The following is a 22,465-nucleotide window of genomic DNA, read 5'->3' as shown; positions in this document are numbered from 1 at the left end:
CAGGCGCGACCTCGTCGACATCCTGCAACTGCCACATATACTGTACATCCATTGCATGCTGGAATGTGCGCTCCCTTAGCGTTGGATCTAAGATGGACTGTGCCTCACCTTATAAATCAGCCCTCAATGATGCAGAACTACGTCGCCTCAACATCTCCATCGCTGCCCTTAGTGAAACCTGGCTCTGTCCAGGAAAAAAACTACACTTTAGACAGACCAACGCATGGTGTTGGCTTTGCAACTCAAAACAAGCTCTTGCTTCAGTGGAAAAAACTCTCCTCGCGCCTCTCCTCACTGGTCTCAGTGGAAAAACCTGTACCTATCTCCCCGCGCCTCTCCTCACTGCGCCTTCACACAAACTGTGGCACAGTCACAATTATAGCCCTGCACTGACCTCTGACCTGGATTAAAAGGAAACTTTCTACAACAACATAGCTACTATAAAATTAAGTGCTTCAGGTGAGGGGGACTGCAGTTTTTGTACTATGTCCACTATAGTACTTGTGACTGTGGTAGGGTTTGTTTATATAAATACTTGACTGTGGTAGGGTTTGTTTATATAAATACTTGACTTTCAGTGAATTCTAGCTATATATATATATATATATATATATATATATATATATATATATATATATATATATTTATTTTTTTTTATTTAATTTTATTATATATATAAATAAAAGAAATACTTGAATTTTAGTGTTCATTTATTTACACATACACACACACACACACACACACACACACACACACACACACACTCACACACACACACACACACACACACACACACACAACACTCATCTACTCATTGTTGTACTTGAAAGTACAATGTTTTGTTAAGGGTTGAATTGTCCATCCTCTTTCTATTCTCTGTCACTATTTTTCTAACCATGCTGAACACCCTCTCTGATGATGCATTGCTGTGTGGCACGCACAAAAGTGCTTTCATCAAATGCACGAGAGTGTGGAATCTTCCATCTCTCCCTAGCATGGCCCAAAACTAGGGATGTTAACAATTAATCGATTTTCGATTAATTGCCGTTAAGAAATTACCCGATTAAAATTAACGATTTCAATTAATTGACAATTCCGTTCTGTCACGGTCGGTGCGGTGGTTTTCTGTGTGAAGGTAATGCTGAGTTTATACCTCGCTAGTCCACACGAGGGAGTTGTTGCTTATTGTACTTTTTCCAAGCAGCAACACCATCACGTGACCAGCCCTACATGTCCGCTGTACACATGAGAGTCCACATGCGAGAGAAGAAAAACAAACATGAAGCGACGCAAGAGAAGTGCTGTGTGGGAACATTTCACCCTAAAAGAGGACGATGCAACGTGCAAAATATGTAAGGCTGTTTTGAAGTACAACAATTCAACCAGTTCGTTAAATTACCACCTAAAAAGTTTACATGCCGCTGTGCTTGGAGGAGAGAGTGGAGGCGGAGCACGGCCAGGCCAGCCCTCCGTCGCCGAAGCGTTTTCCAAAAGAAAAGCGGTGTGTGATGACGCACGGGCAGAGGGCATCACCCAGAGGATTTGCAACATGGTTGAAAAGGATATGCTGCCTATAAGCATTGTGGATGGCAAGGGGTTTCGTGAGTTGATGAACTATTGTGAGCCAGACTACCAAATCCCTTCTCGAGAAACAATAACAACCCGCATAGAGGCTCGCTACAAAAGAAAGAAAGCCGAGCTGAAAGCACGACTGGCCAACACGCATGTAGCAATAACCACTGACTGTTGGACGTCAAATACAACAGAGAGCTATATCACCGTCACTTGCCACTACATGGAGGACTGGCTGATGAGGTCGGCAGTCCTAGCCACAGAGAGTATGCCGATGAGCCATACGGCTGATAATTTAGCAGAACGGCTGAATGAAATTGTGCATGCATGGGGGCTGACCGGGCGAGTGATAGCCTGTGTTCACGACAACGCGAGTAACATCGTCTTAGCAAACAGCCAACCTCGAGTCGACTGGGCCTCTGTTCCATGCTACACCCATACCCTACAACTGGCCATCAACGATGGTTTCGCTGGGACCCTGCACCAAGTCATCGCAGCTGCAGGAAGATTGGTCAAACACTTTAAGCACAGCACTAAAGCCACCAAAGCGCTGGAAACCAAGCAAGGCCAAATGGGCTTGGAACGCCACCAGCTCATTCAATCCTGCAAAACGAGGTGGAATTCAGTCTGTGACATGTTTGCGAGACTGGTGGAGCAGCGGTGGGCGGTGTGCGCCGTACTATCAGACCGCACGTTCACCAAGCTGTCTGATGCTCGGACACTTGAGATCAGAGACGACCACTGGAAAATCATGGAGGAAATGGGCCCTGTTCTAGTCGCTCTGAAGACAGCAACTACCGTGATGTCTACAGAGACTGAGGTAGAGTATTACTTTACCCCCCCCCCCCCCCCCTTGCACGATTTTGTCATTTGAATTTGAATGCTACTTTATGCATATCACTGTTCTCTGTGTAATATATTTCCAATGTCATATATTATGAGTAAAAAAAAAGAGGGGGAAAGAAAACGTAAGCTTTCTTTTAGTTGACCTTGTACCTATTTACCTAACCTGTGAATCTGTACTGTTATGAAACTTTTCTATACAAAGGAACTAAACTCAACTAATATATATTTTTTTCTTCAGGTGTCCATATCCAACACGTATCCCATCAGCTTCGGTTTAATCGACGTGCACCTCAAGAAGAGAGTCGAGGGAGACTCAGGCAAAGTGGCAGAATTCAAATCTAAAGTGGCTGCTTCACTGAGCAGACGGATGAAGGTAACAGCTAATGTCTATTATTAATATTATTATTGCAGCATCTAATAAATAACCTATACAAAACATACATAGCATTGTACAAAATATGCATTGCCCATGTAAGGTTAGGTGGCACTGCTTGCTTATTATATTAATAATTGAAGTTATATTATTTATTTGTTTTTATTTGACACAGATTGCATCTGATGACTTCCTAACATCAACCCCAATGATAGCAACGATGGTGGACCCTCGGCACAAGCACCTGTCATTTCTCAGCCCAGCCAGGAGGATTTCAGCAAATGCCAAACTGCTTGAACTGGCTCAAGCAGAAGATGTGAGCTCCACATCCACAACAGCAGATGGAGCAAGCTCTGCCTCTGCCAGTACCACTGGAGAGGAGGAGGAGGGGGCTCAGCCAGACGTGCCTGTCCAGGAAGCTGCACCACAGAGACACACATCTGCTATGGTTCAACTCCTGGGTGCCTACTACACCAACCAGGTCACTAATGATGTGGAGAGAGAGCTGGACAGTTTTCTGAAGGATGCTGTGCCAAACCTTGATTCTGATCCCACAGATTGGTGGGGAAAAAATGAAGCAAGGTATCCGAGGTTGGCAAAAGTGGCAAAACGATACATGTGTATCCCTGCTACATCAGTGCCTTCTGAACGCGTGTTCTCAGCATGTGGCCTTACTGTAACCAAGCTGCGCTCACGGCTCACACCTGAGCATGTAGACATGCTCATATACTTGAATAAAAATGAATAAGCAATTGTACCCATGGGCCATGTTACATGTATGAGGCAGAGAGCCTTCTCTAAAATGTGACTTTTCCCTTTGTTAAAATTTCAATTGTCCACCTGCCTGATGATCTAAATATTAAGTTGATTGTTGTAGCCAGGGTTGGCTAAACTTGGCTTGCTTAATATTTTACTATCACGATCACCATTGTCTTTCAGGAATGTTTACTTGAAGTTGTTGTCAGCCTGTTTCAAGCTGACTGATTATTACATTAATGTTTACACTAATAGTTTGTGAGAGACAAACTAAGATGGGCATAGTGCATGCACTTTATTTTATTTTATGCAGTGACATGTTTTTCATTCAGTTCTTCTGTCAGCCTCACTTGAGCCCAAATGTTAAGTTGAATCAATGACTGTTCTTCTGCAGCAGGCTTAGGTTTACTTATTTTGCTGTTACTTACAATTTCAGGGATGTCTGCCTTATATTTTTTCAAGTTGACTGTCATATAGGCACTTTTCCCAGTTCAAGAGGGATTCAATTAATGTTGCAGCTTGCAGGCTGCTAGCCTTCTAATAGTTTGTGAGACAGACTAAGATGTGCATTGTGCATGTTGTGCACTTGATGTTACTTTATTTTTCTTGTCTTTACAGTAGTGAGTGAGTGACATGTTTTTTCACTTCAGTTCTTGTCAGCCTCACCTGAGTCCAAAGGTGAAGTTCTGCAGCAGACTGCAACAGCCAACAGGCTTACTTATTTGCTGCCTGCTGTTACAATTTTCAGGGATGTCTTCCTTGTATTTTTTCAAGTTGACAGATAGGCATTAGGCACCTTTCCCAGTTCAAGAGGGATTATATAAAATAAAGCTAGCTATTATGGCTGCTGCCACTACCAAGTCTTGCATGTGTGACAAGACTAAAGTGCACTTTATATTATATTCCTCATGTTACAAAGATGACTTACTTTTGTATCAAATAAACATTTGATTAGGGAATACAATGTCCTTTGTATTTTATACCAGCAAAATTTTGATTTTGATTTTGTACCTTATTGAGGGGAAATCTCAGATGGGGGGAAAACGCCGCTTTATCAACTAATCGATGATCGATCGATAAGGTTATCAACTATCAATTAATGAAATAATCGATAATTTGCATCCCTACCCAAAACCGGTCAATCCTTGCTTCCTGGGGAAGATCTTCCCTGGCAAGCAATTGGTACTCCAGTACTTGTACCCGGAGGCTGGTCAGGTCCAATCGCAGCTGCGGCAGACTTTTTTTGGGGGGGGGCGTGGCCTCCAGCTACGGCTGAATACCGGGAGTTTGTCGGGAAAAAATCTCTGTCGGGAGGTTGTCGGGAGAGGCGCTGAATATCGGGATTCTCCGGCTAAAAACGGGAGGGTTGGCAAGTATGCTTTGGGGTGAATGTACACAGTTGTTAAAAATATTTGTGGAAACTCACGGGGTAAATAAAATGGACAAAGCAACACCGTCAGAAGTTCCACATCAGGTGTGCAGTCTTTCTCTGACAGTGACAGCGCTGCGGTAGCGCCTGTTGACGCAGATGCACGCACCCCTAGATTCCGGAGATGGGAATTGAAATTCTCTCTGACAGGAGACTCTGCTAGACGTGCCAAATTCATCTCTGGTCACGTCGTTGTCCGAGTAGTCCACGGTAAGCCATGTCTCTGTAAATGCCATAACACAGCAGTCTCTGTAGTCATGGAAGAAGCAAGCGTTTCCTTGAACCTCATCAAGTTTATTTCGCAAGGACTGGACTTTCCCCATAACCAGGGAGGGCAAGGGGAGGCGGGTTATCTGCCGTTTCGTCATTCGCAGTTTGACACCTCCTCTTTTACCAAGATTCCTTTTCTTAGCTCCTCTAAAGTACTTGTTGCTCGGATTATTTAAATCCCTCCGCATCAAATCAGGCCGCTGGACGTCCGGCCTGATTTGATTCAGATTATTGAGATGCAATAATAAATCCTGAGTGTATTGGATTCTCAGACACGGCAGTGACACACCGCTGCACTCAAGAATTAAGCTAGTCAAAGTCCACAAAACAGCAAAAAGTAGGAGCTCCATTGCCCTGGATGTGCTGTACAATAACTAAAAGCCCTTTTCACTTAAGATAAAAAATAAATGAGGCATAAAAACACGCACAGATTCACTCAAACAAACATAGCAAGACGCCGAAAAACACATCTGCCGGTCGGTGCACGCACATATGAGTGCACATATTGCCCGTCCCCTTAAAAGGGGTGGAGGGATTGCACTAATATCCAATGAAAACCTTAACCTTACCCCTAACCTAAGTAATAAATATAAATCATTTGAGGTGCTTACTATGAGGTCCGTCACACCGCTACCTCTCTATCTGGCTGTTATCTTTTGCCCCCCTGGGCCCTTTTCGGACTTTATCAGTGAATTTTCAGTTTGTCGCTGATATACAGACGCATAACGGGGGATTTTAATATCCATATGAATACCCCGTCAGACCCTCCGTGCATGGCGCTCCAGACTATAATTGATAGCTGTGGTCTTAAACAAATAAAAAATGAACCCATCGCAACGGTAATACGATTGACCTAGTCCTTGTCCGGGGTGTCACCAACTCCAAAGTTATGGTATTCCCATACACTAAAGTAATGTCCGATCCTTACCTTATAAAATGTGAAGTTCTGACTCATTGTCAACAAGCTTTATGACTCTTGCTGACCTACTGCCTTCAGTAATGGCACCATTCCCAAATGATGTGGGCTCTATCGATAACCTCACTAACAACTTTAACGATGCCCTGCGCAACGACATTGATAGTATAGCACCGCTAAAGCTAAAAAAAGGAAACTTATCAAGGAACCGTTTGTAATAGTAGGACCATCAGTGCTAAATATTATTAACTTATCACTTATCACTGTTGCCCGAGCATTCAAAAAAGGTTATTCATCCTTTTCTCAAAAGACCTAACCTCGATCCTGACCTCATGGTAAACTACCAGCTCCCACCTTCCCATTATCTCGAAAATCCCCTAAGAAATTGTTGCACAGCAGCTAAATGAACACTTAGTATCTAATCTCTGTGAGCCCTTTCAGTTCGGTTTCAGGGTAAACCCCTCTACGGAGACAGCCCTCGCAAAAATGACTAATGATCTATTGCTAACTATGGATGCTAATGCGTCATCCATGTTGCTGCTACTTAATCTTAGCACTGCTTTCGATACAGTCGATCATAACATTTTATTAGAACGTATCAAAACATGTGTTGGTATCAGACTTAGCCTTTTCTTGGTTTAACTCCTATCTTACTGACAGTATGCAGTACATTTCCCATAACAATGTGACCTCAGAGTATGTTAAGGTAACGTGCAGAGTTCCACAGGGTTCGGTTCTTGGCCCGGTACTCTTCAGCATCTACATGCTGCTGCTAGGTGACATCATACGCAAATACGGTGTTAGCTTTCACTGTTATGCTGATGACACCCAACTCTTCATGCCCCTAAAGCTGACCAACATGCCAGATTGTAGTCACCTGGAGGCGTGTCTAAATTAAATTAAACAATAGATGTCCACTAATTTTTTGCAACTCAACGCTAAGAAAACGGAAATGTTGATTATCGGTCCTGCTAGACACAGGCACCTACTTAATAAAACCACCTTAACATTTGACAACCAAACAATTACACAAAGCGACTCGGTAAAAAATCTCGGTATTATCTTTTCGACCCAACTCTCTCATTTGAGTCACACATTAAGAGTGTTACTAAAACAGCCTTCTTTCATCGCCGTAATATCGCTAAAATGTGTTCCATTTTGTCCATCACCGACGCTGACATCATTATTCATGCGTTCGTTAAGTCTCATCTCGATTACTGTAACATATTATTTTCGGGTCTCCCTATGTCTAGCATCAAAAGATTACGGTTGGGACAAAATGCGGCTGCTAGACTTTTGACAAGAAAATAAAGTTTGATCATTTTACACAGTCTATACTGGCTCACCTGCACTGGCTTCCTGTGCACTTAAGATGCGACTTTAAGGTTTTACTACTTACGTATAAAATACTAAAACGGTCTAGCTCCATCCTATCTTGCTGATTGTATTGTACCATATGTCCCGGCCAGAAATCTGCTTTCTAAGAACTCCGGTTTATTAGTGTATTCCCAGAGCCCCAAAAAAGTCTGCGGGCTATAGAGCGTTTTCCAATGAAGCTTCAGTACTCTGGAATGCCCTACCGGTAACAGTTAGAGATGCTACCTCAGTAGAAGCATTTAAGTCCCATCTTAAAACTCATTTGTATACTCTGGCGTTTAAATAGACCCCCTTTTAGACCAGTTGATCGGCTGTCTCTTTTCTTTCATGCCCTGCCCCCCTCTCCTGCGTGGAGAGGATATTAGGTGACCACAGATGACACGCTAGCTGTTCAAAGTCGGCACCCGGGGTGGACCACTCCTCTGTGCATCAGCTGGGGACATCTCTGCACTGCTGACTTGTCTCCATTCAAGATGATCCCCTGCTGGCCCCACTATGGACTGGACTCTAACATTATAAACTAGATCAGTGGTTCTTAACCTTGTTGGAGGTACTGAACCCCACCAGTTTCATATGCGCATTCACCGAACCCTTCTTTAGTGAAAAATGAAATGTTTTTTTTCTTAATTTAATCTTAATTTATAAATATTAATCATGAAATGATGTTATTATATTAAAGAAATACTAATAAAGATATATTTTACAAACAGAAAGTTACAGGAATGTACACATGATCCCATGTTTACATCTCATTGTGCAACATGTAAATGTTTTAGTGGGAACTAAATGTGATATCGGAAAGGGGTACAAATTATTTCCAAAGCAGGACCCCCACCCAGACATACAATACTAGTACACAGCTCATGAAAAACAATATGTTGTGTTACTGTCATTGTGAGTGGGCCAAAACACTTATTTTAGAAAATAATCCCATGGAAATTACTGCTGTCATTTGATTATAGTAATAAAACATTTAACTTGGTATTTAGTCAGGTTTGGGACAGGTGGGCTGCTGGTGTGGCCACAGTGTGCACATCTAAGTTAAAGTACCAATGATTGTCACACACTGGGTGTGGTGAAATTTGTCCTATGCATTTGACCCATCACCCCTGTTCACCCCCTGGGAAGTGAGGGGAGCAGTGGGCAGCAGTGGGCAGCAACTGTGCCGCGCTCGGGAATCATTTTTGGTGATTTAACCCCCAATTCCAACCATTGATGCTGAGTGCCAAGCAGGGAGGTAATGGGTCCCATTTTTATAGTCTTTGGTATGACTCGGCCGGGTTTTGAACTCACAACCTACCGATTTCAGGGCGGACACTCTAACCACTAGGCCACTGAGTAGGTCCACGCATATGGAAAATTAGAGGTAACATTGTTTGGGGGTATCCATAACACGCCGATAGGGAGAAGTTTTTATTCACACGATGAGTCGGGTGTGTTCTGACCTCCGCGGCGGAGGCTCCGCCGAACCCCTGAGGCCGACTCGCCGAACCCCTAAGGTTCGATCGAACCCAGGTTAAGAACCACTGAACTAGATCCACAACAATTTTACTTAAATAAGTATTGAACATCTTAAAAGTGCATTTTTTTCCCCAGTTAGAAAAAACGAGGTCGGATGTCTTTTTGTTTGTAAGCGCCACGTGATCATTCTCGCTCATTCGTCCATGTTGATGGGCTCACATCGCCATCCTATTTGAAACTGAAATGTTACCACAACGGGACATTTTGCTTAGTAATCATATTTTTTTTCCCCTAATTTGTGTTACTTTGCGGCACTTCTCACTGGTGAGTAGCGGGGCTCTCTGTCTCTCTGCTTCCTGTGTTTGTGGTCTCACTGAGTCGCTCTCCGCCCATCCAAGACTGTAGTGACTGTAGTGAGTGACTGTAAGGAGAGGTCATTGCATTCAATTAATCCTATTGTTAAATAAACGCGCTCAGGTGCTAAAAAAAACTATGCACAGAGTGAGACCTCTTTCTCCTTGTTTGAAACGTGAGGCTCAACAATTCGATTGGCGAACATGTCTGTCACTCAAATGCCAGTGACGGCAGACAAAAAAAACAAAAAAACTCAGCCTTTTGCGGTTATTTATCGCACTAATTGAAACCTTGATATAGATTAGTCGTGCAGCCCTACACAGTACCAAGTCAAACTCTTTGTTTATTGCAGAACTATTTAAATACAAAATCTTGCCTTCTTTCCTACTTCCGCCACACTGAATTATCCATATATGGTTAAAATGTACCCAGAGTGCCTTGCACGGGTCCGCCATTGTTGTCTGTGCTGTAGTCAATAAGCTCCTTTTTCTCTATCTTGTTGTGGGGCAGACTGGGTCGTGCAAGGGCATGCATCCTCCGCTGTTGCCATTGCCAATACAAAGTAGCGTATACAGTAGTTCTAACTCATATCTGTCAGTAGACAAAGATGGTGGGGAAAAGACGTAGTCGAAGCGGAGGCACGTAACCAAGAGAATGTCGGAAAGCAGCCAGAAAAAGGCTGTAAAACATAATCTAGACCAAAGAACGACCATTACAGTTATGTAGACCACAAGGTAATGTTTTAAATTTGGAAAAAATAAATAAAATCATTTGACCCCATTATGTGTGCAATGTTCACTATTTGTATTTATAAGGAAAAAAATTGATTTTCTTTGTTTTCTTACATTGTATTTATATTATGTTTAGGGTTGGTGATGATTGTTCAGTTTACCTTGTGTGATGTTTTGTGATGCTGTGAAAATAAATATTTGGAAATCTGTCAAGTTATTTAGCATAATGTCTTATTCTATATATGCAAAGACTACCAAGTAGGGTTGTCACGGTATGAACATTTCTTATCACGGTTATTGTGACCAAAATTATCACAGTTATCATTATTATCGTTGTTTTTTTTAAATGTGCTCAAAATTTTAAAAAATGATTTATACTGAAAGGTTTTAACCAAGTTTTATTTTTTTAAAAACACAACACTTTCAAAATGATTTCCTTTGTTGGAGAAACATTATTGTAGATAAAAACACAGTTTCATGGACCTCAAGTAGAAAATTACTGTGCATATGAAACCAAAAGAAAAAATTAAACTAAAATAAATGTGAAAACTGTGCAAGATAGCACTTTATGGACATAAAAGAGTCAAAAATAAAAACCAATGTAAAAAATGTGAAAGATGGCACCTGATGGCCATAAGACGTAACTGCACATTTTGTCCATATAGATAAAAACAGTGTTCATGTATGAGATCTAGTCTTATACTAATGGCTGTCAATCATGGCCAAAATGATAATTAAGATTATTTTGATCAATATTGAATTTAATGATTCCTGATTGTTAGGTAAAGCAGTGCAGGGGTGAGGTGTGAACGCAATGTCATCATGTAATTTATAATGTCTAATAAAAAGGCTATAGTTAAACGTTATCCATATATCTAAAGACACGTCTTTTTTTTTGTTCATTAATAAATTCAATGTGTCAGCTTTTTCTCATTACATGATGCCTTTATCTCTCTTTTTACATTTTGAAAGAGGGAGGTATTTTTTTTTAAGTTATGTAAATGTATATGTACATGTAGATGCTGTATCAGGACAGATCCATTAAGAGTTTGAACAGAAATATGTCGTATAGGAATTATCTATACACAATAAAACATTAACAAAATGCTATGTCAAATAAATGGTTTTTAAAGTAATACCTCTGTGACCTGAAAAAACACAAGTAATGTAAAAAAACATGGTGTTTACTTTTTGGTATCAACATAAAGCTCAAAGCAGTTTAGCTAATGAATATAAAGTCTAATAAACAAGATGTGTTCTTCTTTAACAACACCTCCTAGTGGTTCGGTGCAACAGTTTGGCAAACAAAAAACTCAAACTAACCTATCACATCGTATACAGTCTTCACAGTTCGATGAGATGACAAAACATTTGAGTAAGTATTGATGTTATTTGAACAAATAAATAAAGTTTGCAGTTAATTAATAAAGGATGAGTGAGCATCGCAGTAAACATACTAAAGACTTTATAACCAAGTTATGGCAACGTTCACGACAAAGCGCCCTGCTGCATGTCTCCTCACGTCATTAACGCTCAGTCACAGCAAGTGATTGACGCTGTATTGAGAAAATGAAAGCAACATTAAATAGTTTTCTCCTTCTCTGTATACTTTTATGGTGGGACAAATGAGTCTGTCTCCTATATTGTCTACACCCTCAATCCATCCATTTTCTACCGCTTGTCCCTTTTTGGGGTCATGCGGGGTGCTGGAGCCTATCTCAGCTGCATTCGGGCGGAAGGCGGGGTACACCCTGGACAAGTCGCCACCTCATCGCAGGGCCAACGCAGATAGACAGACAACATTCACACTCACACACCAGGGCCAATTTAGTGTTGCCAATCAACCTATCCCCAGGTGCATGTTTTTTGGCGGTGGGAGGAAGCCGGAGTACCCGGAGGGAACCCACGCAGTCACGGGGAGAACATGCAAACTCCACACAGAAAGATCCCGAGCCCGGCATTGAACTCAGGACTACTCAGGACCTTCGTATTGTGAGGCACATGCACTAACCCCTGTTCCACCGTGCTGCCTTGTCTACACCTGTCTCCATCTAAACACAGCAGTGCACTCTTAAACGCACGCCGAGACTCCACAAAAAAGAAGTGAGGGAAAATGAAGTTAAACCAAGCGCTTGGCTCTGTTTACTCCGAGGGGAAATCTCCGGAGCAGAGTCCGTGTAGTTTGTCCGCCATGATTTTCAAGCCAAACGACGCTAGTGCGCAAGCGCCAGTGCTGCTGTGACTTTGTTTCTAGGAGGTAAGCAGTGTTGCCTAAAATGCATTAATAAATTACGTTTTGTCAGTAATTAAAAATGTAAACGGTATTACTGACCGTCTGGAATTTTACCGCGGTTTATCATTATACCATTTAATGTTACATCCCTACAACCAAGGTATATAATTAGGGATGTACATAGTTAGATTTTATTGATACGATACCCTTATCGATATTCCTTATCGATACCAACATTTATCAGTACTATATATAATTGGTGTAAATAAAGATGTTAAAAAAAGCATTTTAATTAAAATGTTTGTTGGCACAAGAGGTTAACATCATATAACATCTCACAGCAGGTAATTATTTTATCAACACCTGCTTTTTAAGTCTTAAACAAGTCAACTATGTTTGCAGTAAAAGGTGCAGTGCAGTTATGTCATCATCTTGTAAAGACCACACAGATCAACCATCATTACAATTACACTACGCTGGAAATAATATTTATGGAGGCAGAACACAGACCTTTTACACCATACTCATAATTTATATCATATCAAATATATCATCAATACAATAAATTAGCATATTAGGTGGGTGTGCAATTAAGCAAGGTGTGATTTGGTGCCACGCAAACGGCGCAATGGAGTGATGTCAGACGGTGACTAGAGATCTGTCAGCGAATGCTATCTTGCTTTTGAGCAACTTGATGGATGAATATATTACTTCAATTTTTAACTTTATGAGTGGATTATTATTGGCCTGTGGATTACAGGATTTTGAGGAATAACTATTGTTGTTACAAACTTTTGTGTGGTGTTGCTTCCTTATTTGTGATTATTCCAAGCTGATTAGCACATCCTATAAGGCTGAGCCATATTTAACTGTATAGTATGCAACTGTACTAAAAATCAAATAAACTAGGAATTAGTTCAACGTTTCATTAACATTCTAAGTGAATTTAAAAACATTAATTAAATAAGAAAAAGCACAATAACAAATCACTAATAAATTTGAGGTCACATGTGTCCAAGTAAAAAGCACACACAAAGATGCAGATGAGTGTTCGTCAAATGCACAGTAAACATAATTCCACTTTTTCTCTCAATGACAGCATCCAAGCCACGTTTTGCCGCAATTTTCCCCATGTAGATTCTGTTTTTAGCGAACATTGATTTCATCCGAGATTCCGATGACGCGTAAACATCTATGATTCGTTTACTTCCATGTACCGTATAACCAGAAGTGGGACGTTAATAGTTTGACTCCGACTGGCGGATCCACCGTGTCTTTTTCTATGCTTTGCAGCGGCACCTGAATAAATGTGACAATACACGTCATAATTACGCAGGTCAGAAGAATTTAAAAAAGTGTCGAAAGCAGTATTGATAGTCAAGTAATTTTAGCGGTGCATTTGGACTGACCCAATTATAAAACTGGTCCCTAAAAATACCGGTACTCCGTATATATCCCTATATACAATAATTATCACCCAGTGTTGCAAACTTGGCAACTTTGTCGCTAAATCTGGTGACTTTCCAATCCTCTTAGCAACATTCTTTTGTAACAGCGAATAGCGGCAAATCTGGCATCTTTCTCCAGTGTTATGGGAGACTTTTTTGTGTCTTGGAGACTTTTTTGTGTCTTGAAGACTCTGATGTGAAAGCATGCAGCCGTTCCTAAACGAGCAGTGACGGGTACTGCCCCTCACAGGGCGGGAATTGCAGCAGTTTGCGAATGCGCAAATCATTTTCCATCTGGACTTTTATGGTGCGTGCCATTTGTACTGGGAAGTCGGAAGCCGGAAGTTTCGACTGGAATTTTAGATGTAAATGTTTCTCTACCGTCACACCTAGGTACGTCTCTGGTTTTGATTTTCCTACGCTACACAGCATCAGTCACATCACATCCTTACTCACCCCGTTTGTGTGTGTGTGTCTCTCTCTCTCTGTGACAAAAGTTGAACATCTAGCTAGTTATCTCATCATGTCAGTCAGTACAGACTGACATGACACACCTCGAGACTGCTAATCAAACGCGCATGTGCAAAGCTGCCACTTTTTTCCGCCTTGTTTTATATAGAGGGATGTAAACATTTCTTCACTGTCACATCAAGCTAATATAAATCACTGCAACATCCCAATTCCATTGTTCATGTTAATTATCCAGTCATTAGATTTGGTTCGTTAGTAAATATCACAGTTCTCCATTCTTTTGATTAAATGTAATAATTTAACATTAACAATGCGGAACAAAAGGTATTTAAAAGAACAATTAAGATTAAAAATTAGACAGATAATTTTAACTTTTAATCATACTTACCATTTTTTAAACTTACTTTTGTATCTTTCCGACAGCATCCATTGCAATAAATTATGCAAATTAGGAGATGATGTCATCTCGCAACTTCTAGCGACTTTTAGGACAGCCAATAGCTACTTGCCTTGCTGAGGAGTTGGCAACAGTGTTATCACCCTACAGCCCCACTGTATAGTTTTTTTATTGGCTATTTCTTCATTTTAAGACCATAACATAGACAAAAGTTCCGAGTCTGTCTGCATAAAGCCAAATATTTTTGTAAGTAGATTATTGCTTATCGTTCAAGACAAGAATATACTGAATGAAAGTCTTGAAGTAGCATGACTTTCTTCAGTTTTTATTTTCGCAGTTATAAGCATTTATATGTATAAAATGTAAAAATCGCAAACCGAATTGCAATCGCAATTTTGGAGAGAAAAATCGCAATTCGTTTTTTGTCTTTAAATCGTGCAGCCCTACCTAGTGTGTACTACCGCACCATTCTGCATTCGTGCCGTGTTCAAAACCTGTTGAGAAAGGCTTTAATTCATCGTTGAGACACGGTTGGTGGCATTTCTTGAAAACGGCAATGTATGAAAGCCCCTTATGTGTATAGCTGTGTGCCTACTGAAGAAACATTGTTTTTTTATGAATGGTGAAGAGGTAGATTGTGGTGAAACCTAACGCTTTTACGTAACTTCTTAACTTGAATGTAGCTTTCTATCAGGGTGATTACAGTTAACTGTAAGCATTAGTAATCTTGTATTTTTTCCTAGGAAGTTTGAATGTGTAGTCTGTGTAGGTGGTTGATTTTCTTCTGCATTGATCGCCAGCACATTGCTTTAACATGCACATGAAAAAATTCATGAATGTAGCCTTAGGGTAAAGTAGTATAGCCATCTCAAGTGATCACTGCAATACTTTTTCAGCATCGGGAAGGAAAGATGTGCTAATTATGTCTAAAATTCGAGCAAGTAATTAATGTTTTTTTTGTTGTAAAAAGCGTGTGGGACCAAGTAACAAAGGAGGCGCGGCTTAGTGGGAAAAGTCAAAAGCGTCTGTCGCGGCACCGCCACAGAGTTGGCACCTACTGAAGCAGCAGCCAGCCAGACAATATAAAATATGGACATCCATCCATGAAAATAGGGAGAAGCTACCAAATGGTGTTCATGAATGAGAAGCAGCTCAAAGTAGATAGAAGTCCACTCTTCTAAGTATAAACGGCCAGCATTCAGAGTGGCACTTCTCCTGCCGGCTACCCACCATGACAGAGCAGTCTGGGCACTTTGAGGGTGAACTGCCACTGTTTCTACGGAAACAAATATCCACTGACCAATGTGAAACAAACTTCTGCGCTGTTGTTCTTCAAGGTAAATATTGTACATTAATACATTATTTGATAAAACTACTGTATAAAAGTAGTTTTTTCTTATGTAAAAGGCATGTTGTGTAAATGTTAAAATTGGTGTGTATTAGAGGGGCCAAGGACAGATTAAATTGATTTCGATTCTTTTCAATGGGCAGGGCTAATTTAAAATATGAGTGTTTTGAGTTACGAGTTCGGTCATTGAACGAATTAAGCTCTTAAGTTAGGGTCCGACTGTGTTTTCCTTTGTGTGCTTAGTTTTACAGTAATTCATTGTGGAGACTATCAATAAACCACCTTGAATTGGAAGTTTTTTCATCTCTACTTTAAGGCCGTGTTTACCTATCTGCCAAACTAAATTCTAACATTAAAAAAGGACAGAATAATACATGTAAATAAACCAGCCGTGTACAAAGTGTGGCCCGGCAGCCATTTAAATCTCAACTAAAACGTAGTTATTCAAACTGGCTTTTAACAAAGCTTTCTAGTGTTTCAAGGGGCATGTATTTTATCTATTTTTACCCAGTTCTTACTTGTTTTTAACTTGTTTGTCCTGTAAAGCAACGTGGGACTAATTGTGATGTTGTAAGGTGCTATACAAATAAATATTGATTGATTTGCGAACGGTAGCTTGTTTTTAAAGTGATAATGTAGAAATAAAATACAAATTGTAAAATAAAGCAAAAATATATAATGTAACACAGGAAGCTACCAGTATATGTTGACACTATAATATTAACACAAAGATTTGTCTTTAAATACATGTATAACTTATTTTAGCCTTTTTCAAAATATACATGCATCATAGCCAAATATGCAAATTAGATTATATCACGCCCACACTGCCAATAATAGATTGCAGTTTTGTGGGAAACAATAATGCTGCACATTATTATTACATGACTTCATAAAACTACTGTAGTTATTTGTAACACATTGTATTGTTTCTATAAAATATTTATTATCTAAAAGTTTGTTTTCCATATCAAAAAGCAGGCTACATGTTAAAAGTGTGGTGTTTTGGGGAGGTCCAGAACAGAATACAGGCTTTTAAATGAATAATATTGATTTTAAATACATTTGTAAGACAAGGTACCACTGTAATTAAACTACAATGTCGTCTGTGAATGCTGAGAAGTTGAAGTACTTTCCATGACCTTACCAACATATTCAGGTGTGCCAAGAATCTCTCTAAGCTCCCCAACCGCACCCAATCTGCGTGCCAGACCAAAGTCCACAATCTTGATGTCCCCTGGAGGACACACGCTGGTCAGGAGAATATTCTGGGGCTGGCAAGCACATACAGCAAACAAGCAGTTAACATTATTGTGAAAAGACAAACATACAATTGCAGTTGACAATCCTAGTTTGAACCTTATTTATTTGTGTCATTTATGTCAGGTATTTCCTGTATGGAAGTGTTTACAATGTACAGGATAGAAAGAACATTTTACTTTTACTGGCATGGAAATAGAAAATTGGTGTTTAGACATAAAACTTTGTGTATACCTTAAGGTCTAAGTGCACAAGGTTGCTCTGGTGGAGGTGATGAACTCCTTCCAGTGTTTGTCTGAGCAGACGGGTGATCTGAGCCTCCGGCAGCAAATCGTCAGACACACAGTGGTCAAATATCTCTCCGCCTGCCGCACTGTTAGAAGGAAACCAAAGGGACATGTTTTACATGATCACACTGTATCTTTACAAACCACACTTTACTTTAGGCTGTTTTATGCTGTACCAGCATGTCAATGGGAAATACAGCATCTTCACTCAGTATACTTCTAGCCACTAAATTAGGGTTGTCAAAAGTATCGATACCAAGTCAATACAAACTTGCAAAGAATACACTGATACCTGCTTTCAGGGGGTTGATTCTTCGAGTCGGCTGTTAACTAGAGGTGAAAAAAAAAAGATTCTCCAATGCATCACGATTGGAATGTGGGCGAATGATGAATTGATGGACATATGTCCAAATAAGGAATACAGATTGTTAAAAAAAATGTGGCAGTAATGCTATTGTTCTCTAAACTTTTGTTCTATGTTTGGTTCTAACTAACCAAGGGAGAAATATTAGCGAACAAAAGCAAAAAGTTCCTTCTTTTTTTTCTATCCTCTTGTTGTGGGGCAGACCTGCTCAAAACATCCTCTGCTGTAACCATTTCTAAAAAAAAATTCTAACTTATACCCTTATAACTATAACACAATTTCCTTTGTGGATCATTAAAGTTTGTCTAAGTCTAAGTTTATACCTGTCAGTAGACTTGATATGGAAGCACTAAAAACAACAACATGGGTTAGAGACCGTCAAAGGGGTCTTGGTTTGAAGGAGGACTTTGGCACGTAAATAAGACCAACAAAACTCCACATTCTGAAGAGACAGTCAGAAAGCAGCTTTAAGATGATCTGTAAAACAAAATCTATGCAAAATTTGGACCAATGCACAACCATTGTATGTTATGTAGACCAGTGGTCCCCAACCTTTTTGTAGCTGCGGACCGGTCAACGCTTGAAAATGTGTCCCACGGACCGGGGGGGGGGGGGGGGGTTCATAAATAAATATAATCATGTGTGCTTACGGACTGTATCCCTGCAGACTGTATTGATCTATATTGATATATAATGTATATATTGTGTTTTTTATGTTGATTTAGTTAAAAAAAAAAAAAAAAAAATTTATTTTTTTTTTACATTTCTTGTGCGGCCCGGTACCAATCGGTCCGCGGCCCGGTGGTTGGGGACCACTGATGTATACCACAAGGAAGTGCTATAAATATAGAAAAATATCATATTATGAACCTTAAATCTTTATTGCTCAAATAGCTGTTACAAAAAAATACTTCAACCACTGGTGAAAATAATTGTATCTCAAGCTATGCTCGTAATTTAAACCATGACAGAATCATGTCACACCATCTCTCTAATTATGCCTTAGGTTGTGGCCACAAATTTTGGTTACGAGCCTCACTATCACTAGTTGGCGTGATAAATGTCACAGTGAACCCCGTAAAATCCAAACAAAACATGGCTCAGAAGCCAGTGTTACCTTATAGGTAGTAACACATAACTCTGTTTTTCCAAGTATGGGTGTGAAGAAAATTCACTGAATTTAAGAAAGAAATCATCAAAGCCATGACTGAGCGTTTAGCTAATTTAGTGAAACAGAACGAGCATAGCACTTTACAATAAGCACCATCCTGTATACAATATACCTGTATATAATAGTAGCAAAGGACAATAAAATAATTCTATAAACAGTGGACATTTATCCATGAAAATATGGAGAAGCTGCTGGTGGTGTATTTGACGAAGAAGCAGTTGGATAAAGATACCATAGAAGTCCACTATCCAATGCTGTACATGATTATTACATTACTTCACAAGACTACTGTAGTTGTTTGTACTACATTCTATAGCAGCGGTTCTCAAACTTTTTTCACCAAGTACAACCTTAGAAAACACTTGGTTCTCCAAGTACCACCATAATGACCGACAGTAAAATACAGTATCGTAGTAGGCCTATATATTCATCAAAAACAAGGCAGATATTTTATTTAACAAGCATATCTTGTACTTTTTGTCACATTACACACAGTTTGAACAGTAGAAAGCAGTCTTACATGCCTCCCAGAGTTGATCAAGATTATTTGGTTTCGTCTTCCATGCTTCTTCTTTCATTGTACACCAGACATGCTCAATGTTGTTGATGTCGGGTGACTCGTCTGACAAGTCTTGGAGCACCTTGATCTTCTTCGCCTTGAGGAACTTGATGTAGAGATGGAAGTTTGCGATGGAGCACCATCATGCTGCGAAATTTGCCCACTTTTATGATTGTGAATTTAAGAGGTAGCTAATACTTCTTGATATTTTAGGCTGCCTTCCACCTTGCAAATCTCTCACACACCCCATTCGGATGTAACCCCTGACCATGACTTTTGCACCACCAAACATAACTGTTTTCTGGGTGAATCTCCTTATCCATGCGGGCTCCAGTATGTCTCCTGCAATATTTGCGGCGGCTGTGATGTAATTCAATCAAAGATGCATTTGAGAAATCCACCTTCTGCCACTTTTCCAGCAGCCATCCATATAGCAGGCTGTGGGGCCTTGACAAATGCCACACATTTTCTTATTGCCTTTTGGTTTCTGTGCAACGATAAGACCATGGAGGGCATTTTAAGACATAATTCTACAAACTGTTCTAGTTGACACAGGGACTTCAGGTGACCAGGCCTGGTGGAGTTCTGCTGCAGTAGAAAAGGCCTTGGATTTTCGAGCCCACAAACGGTCCTCCCGAGCAGTTGTCTTTTGTGGTCTGCTGGACCTGGGCTTGTCAAAAACATCTCCAGTCTCTTCAAATATTTTTTGTTATTCTTTGTACTTGACCCTGAGACACACTAAAGGTGTCAGCCACCTCAGCAGTGGATCTCGTCTTCAGCCTCTTGAAAATCAACGCTTTGATCTCAGGATGAATCTGAGGCATGTTGTCAGAGGTCAAGTTGCAGTTAATGTGAAGGTCTGGTGAGCTGGGGTTCTTTTTATACAATGATTCATTTATTCAATTATTACCATTAATTGATTGATCAATTAGTGATCATAAGTGATCTAGGATTGGGTGCATGACAAGGCGACAAGACTTTTGTCCTTGTAAAAACTGACTCAGTGCACTGTAAAAACTCTTTCAGTGGTATTGTCCATTTTACTTTATTTTTAAAAGTATATTTATTCCAATAAATCAATTTATTTTTATAGTTTTTGAGTTATCTATATGTAAAAAGTGTGAATATTTTCATAAGTTACTTTTTATGTGGTAAAATAAATGTTATTGGACTTCCAACGTAAATAGATTTAGCAAAACTCAGTTCAAACATTTATATCAGACCTAAAACGTCAGGACCTGCCCACCTGCATGCAACTGTGGAAGAACAAGCCCAGACACATTTTTTCATGGAGCCCAAGGAAAACACTTTACCGAACTCATGTAAGTAACAATTTATATTGTTAAAAGTCAGTATTTGTCAGGATTGAAATGTATACATTTTCAAAAGCATGGTTCTACGTTATATTTAGTTTGCTACTTTTTCCGCCGACCGCCATTTCGAATGTGCTCTTACCTCCAACAGCTCATTAACTTCAACCAAACATTGTTTATAGCTGTGCAGTTTATAATTAGCGTTTTCTTTGCATGGTAGTTTAATATTTTATTCTTCAGTTTATAAGCAGCCACATTAAAGCTGCTTCACTGGCTTGCATTAAAACTTGCTAGCAGCTAGCTAGGTAAACTTGACAGACCTATCTGAAGCCCCCTCAGACCTGCTGTCCATGCACACTCCTTGGCAAAACGCTACTCTTGTAAGAATAAGACTCATTGTGTAAGTCTCAATCTCAACATTTTTTCCCCCCCAAAATCCCACCAGTAGTCACCTTTTAAAGGGTAATTTTTCAAATTTTTCTTCCGTGGGGGCATGCCCCCGGACCCCCCTACTGTTGCTAGGTTACCAACTTAGACCACTAACTAGATCTAGAGGAAATACTGCAATCGAGTATATTAGGTTGTAAAAAAAAAAACAGATATAAAGGGCTCTCATCAGGCTTATATATCCAAGAGGTTAGACATGAACCATAACTTGTCTTTTTTTCTCTCTCTCTCTCCAATGACAGATGGGATGGCCCTGTAAGTTGTGCAGCACTGTTGTACCAACCAAGAGTGATTTTTTCAAGTATTACAGACTGCCCCATGGGATCTTTGGACACAGCCATGCCTTGCCTTGCATTCATGTAGGTTGCCCATGCTCTTTTAAATGCTGGAGTTCCCTTCGCTGTCATCTGTCAAGATACCACCCAGAAGTCAAATTCCTCAACTCACCTCAAGTAAGTCCTTTATTCACCTGCCCCCTGTGTAAAAGGACTGTGCAAGGAGCATCAATGATATGATGGCCAGAACGTATACAGTTGGAAAAGACAGGAAGTGGTTGCCAAGTCTCCTGGGGTGGCAGAATTTAAGGAAAGATGGCCTGCCCTCTTCGAACCTTGCAGGTAAATGATTTATCATTCTATTTTTCCTGACCAAGTTTCCATTGTGACTTGGACATGACATACTAGACTCACTTTTGCCTGAAAATGTATACTAAAACCCTTAATATCAGCAACGGTCAACATTTGCTGTCTTACAGATTAATGAAGAGTTCCGAAGGTGCACTGCTATTCCACTGGAATCAACATTTATGTCCCAACTGGACAGGTACACTCCAAAACTCCTGGAGCTCTTCAGTGCAAAAGGAGGAGTGACTGGTCAGCGCACCAAGAACTTGTTGATGTAACGGATTTTGGTGGGTTAAAAGTGGTTTAAAAGTTTAAAACTGAATCTGTAATCATGCTCTAATAACGGTATCACAGATTTGGAGTAAAATTGCCAACAAAATTCATGTATTTATTATTCTTCTATTAACTCTAGGACCCAAGTGCCTCTGCAGTGAAGAAGAGAGATGTGACTCTGAGATG

General features: G+C 40.1%; 2 protein-coding genes across 4 annotated transcripts in view; one reads left to right on the top strand and one right to left on the bottom strand.

The window, feature by feature from the left end:
* stk17b (serine/threonine kinase 17b (apoptosis-inducing)) overlaps positions 1 to 22,465 on the bottom strand; it is a 79,336-nt gene that overhangs the window by 23,422 nt on the left and 33,449 nt on the right. Inside the window, exons 3-4 of the mRNA XM_062067826.1 lie at positions 17,477 to 17,615; positions 17,130 to 17,256 (exon numbers count right to left, since the gene is read on the bottom strand). Of these exons, the coding sequence (XP_061923810.1) occupies positions 17,130 to 17,256; positions 17,477 to 17,615 (266 nt within the window). The remainder of the gene's footprint in view (positions 1 to 17,129; positions 17,257 to 17,476; positions 17,616 to 22,465) is intronic.
* On the top strand, positions 1,125 to 4,305 carry LOC133663388 (E3 SUMO-protein ligase ZBED1-like). 3 transcript variants are annotated; one of them, XM_062067824.1, is made up of 4 exons: positions 1,126 to 2,392; positions 2,657 to 2,791; positions 2,967 to 3,272; positions 3,349 to 4,305. In XM_062067824.1, exons 1-4 carry the CDS (start codon positions 1,280 to 1,282, stop codon positions 3,469 to 3,471), a joined length of 1,677 nt encoding a protein of 558 aa, XP_061923808.1. In that variant the 5' UTR covers positions 1,126 to 1,279; the 3' UTR covers positions 3,472 to 4,305. The 3 variants fall into 3 exon arrangements, with proteins under 3 accessions (XP_061923807.1, XP_061923808.1, XP_061923809.1); XM_062067825.1 differs by having other exon boundaries at positions 1,130 to 1,352; positions 1,437 to 2,392; positions 2,967 to 4,304; XM_062067823.1 differs by having other exon boundaries at positions 1,125 to 2,392; positions 2,967 to 4,305.

The sequence above is a fragment of the Entelurus aequoreus genome, linkage group LG13 (genome assembly GCF_033978785.1).
Source record: "Entelurus aequoreus isolate RoL-2023_Sb linkage group LG13, RoL_Eaeq_v1.1, whole genome shotgun sequence".
Classification (NCBI taxonomy): domain Eukaryota; kingdom Metazoa; phylum Chordata; class Actinopteri; order Syngnathiformes; family Syngnathidae; genus Entelurus; species Entelurus aequoreus.
This window is presented reverse-complemented; position numbering and strand designations above follow the sequence as displayed.

Excerpts from the sequence above, each read along its gene's own strand:
- LOC133663388 (XM_062067823.1), top strand. The coding sequence starts at position 1,280 with ATGAAGCGACGCAAGAGAAGTGCTGTGTGGGAACATTTCACCCTAAAA. Across the intron at positions 2,393-2,656 it reads TGATGTCTACAGAGACTGAG|GTGTCCATATCCAACACGTA; the intron begins GTAGAGTATTAC and ends TTTTTTCTTCAG. Across the intron at positions 2,792-2,966 it reads CACTGAGCAGACGGATGAAG|ATTGCATCTGATGACTTCCT; the intron begins GTAACAGCTAAT and ends TATTTGACACAG.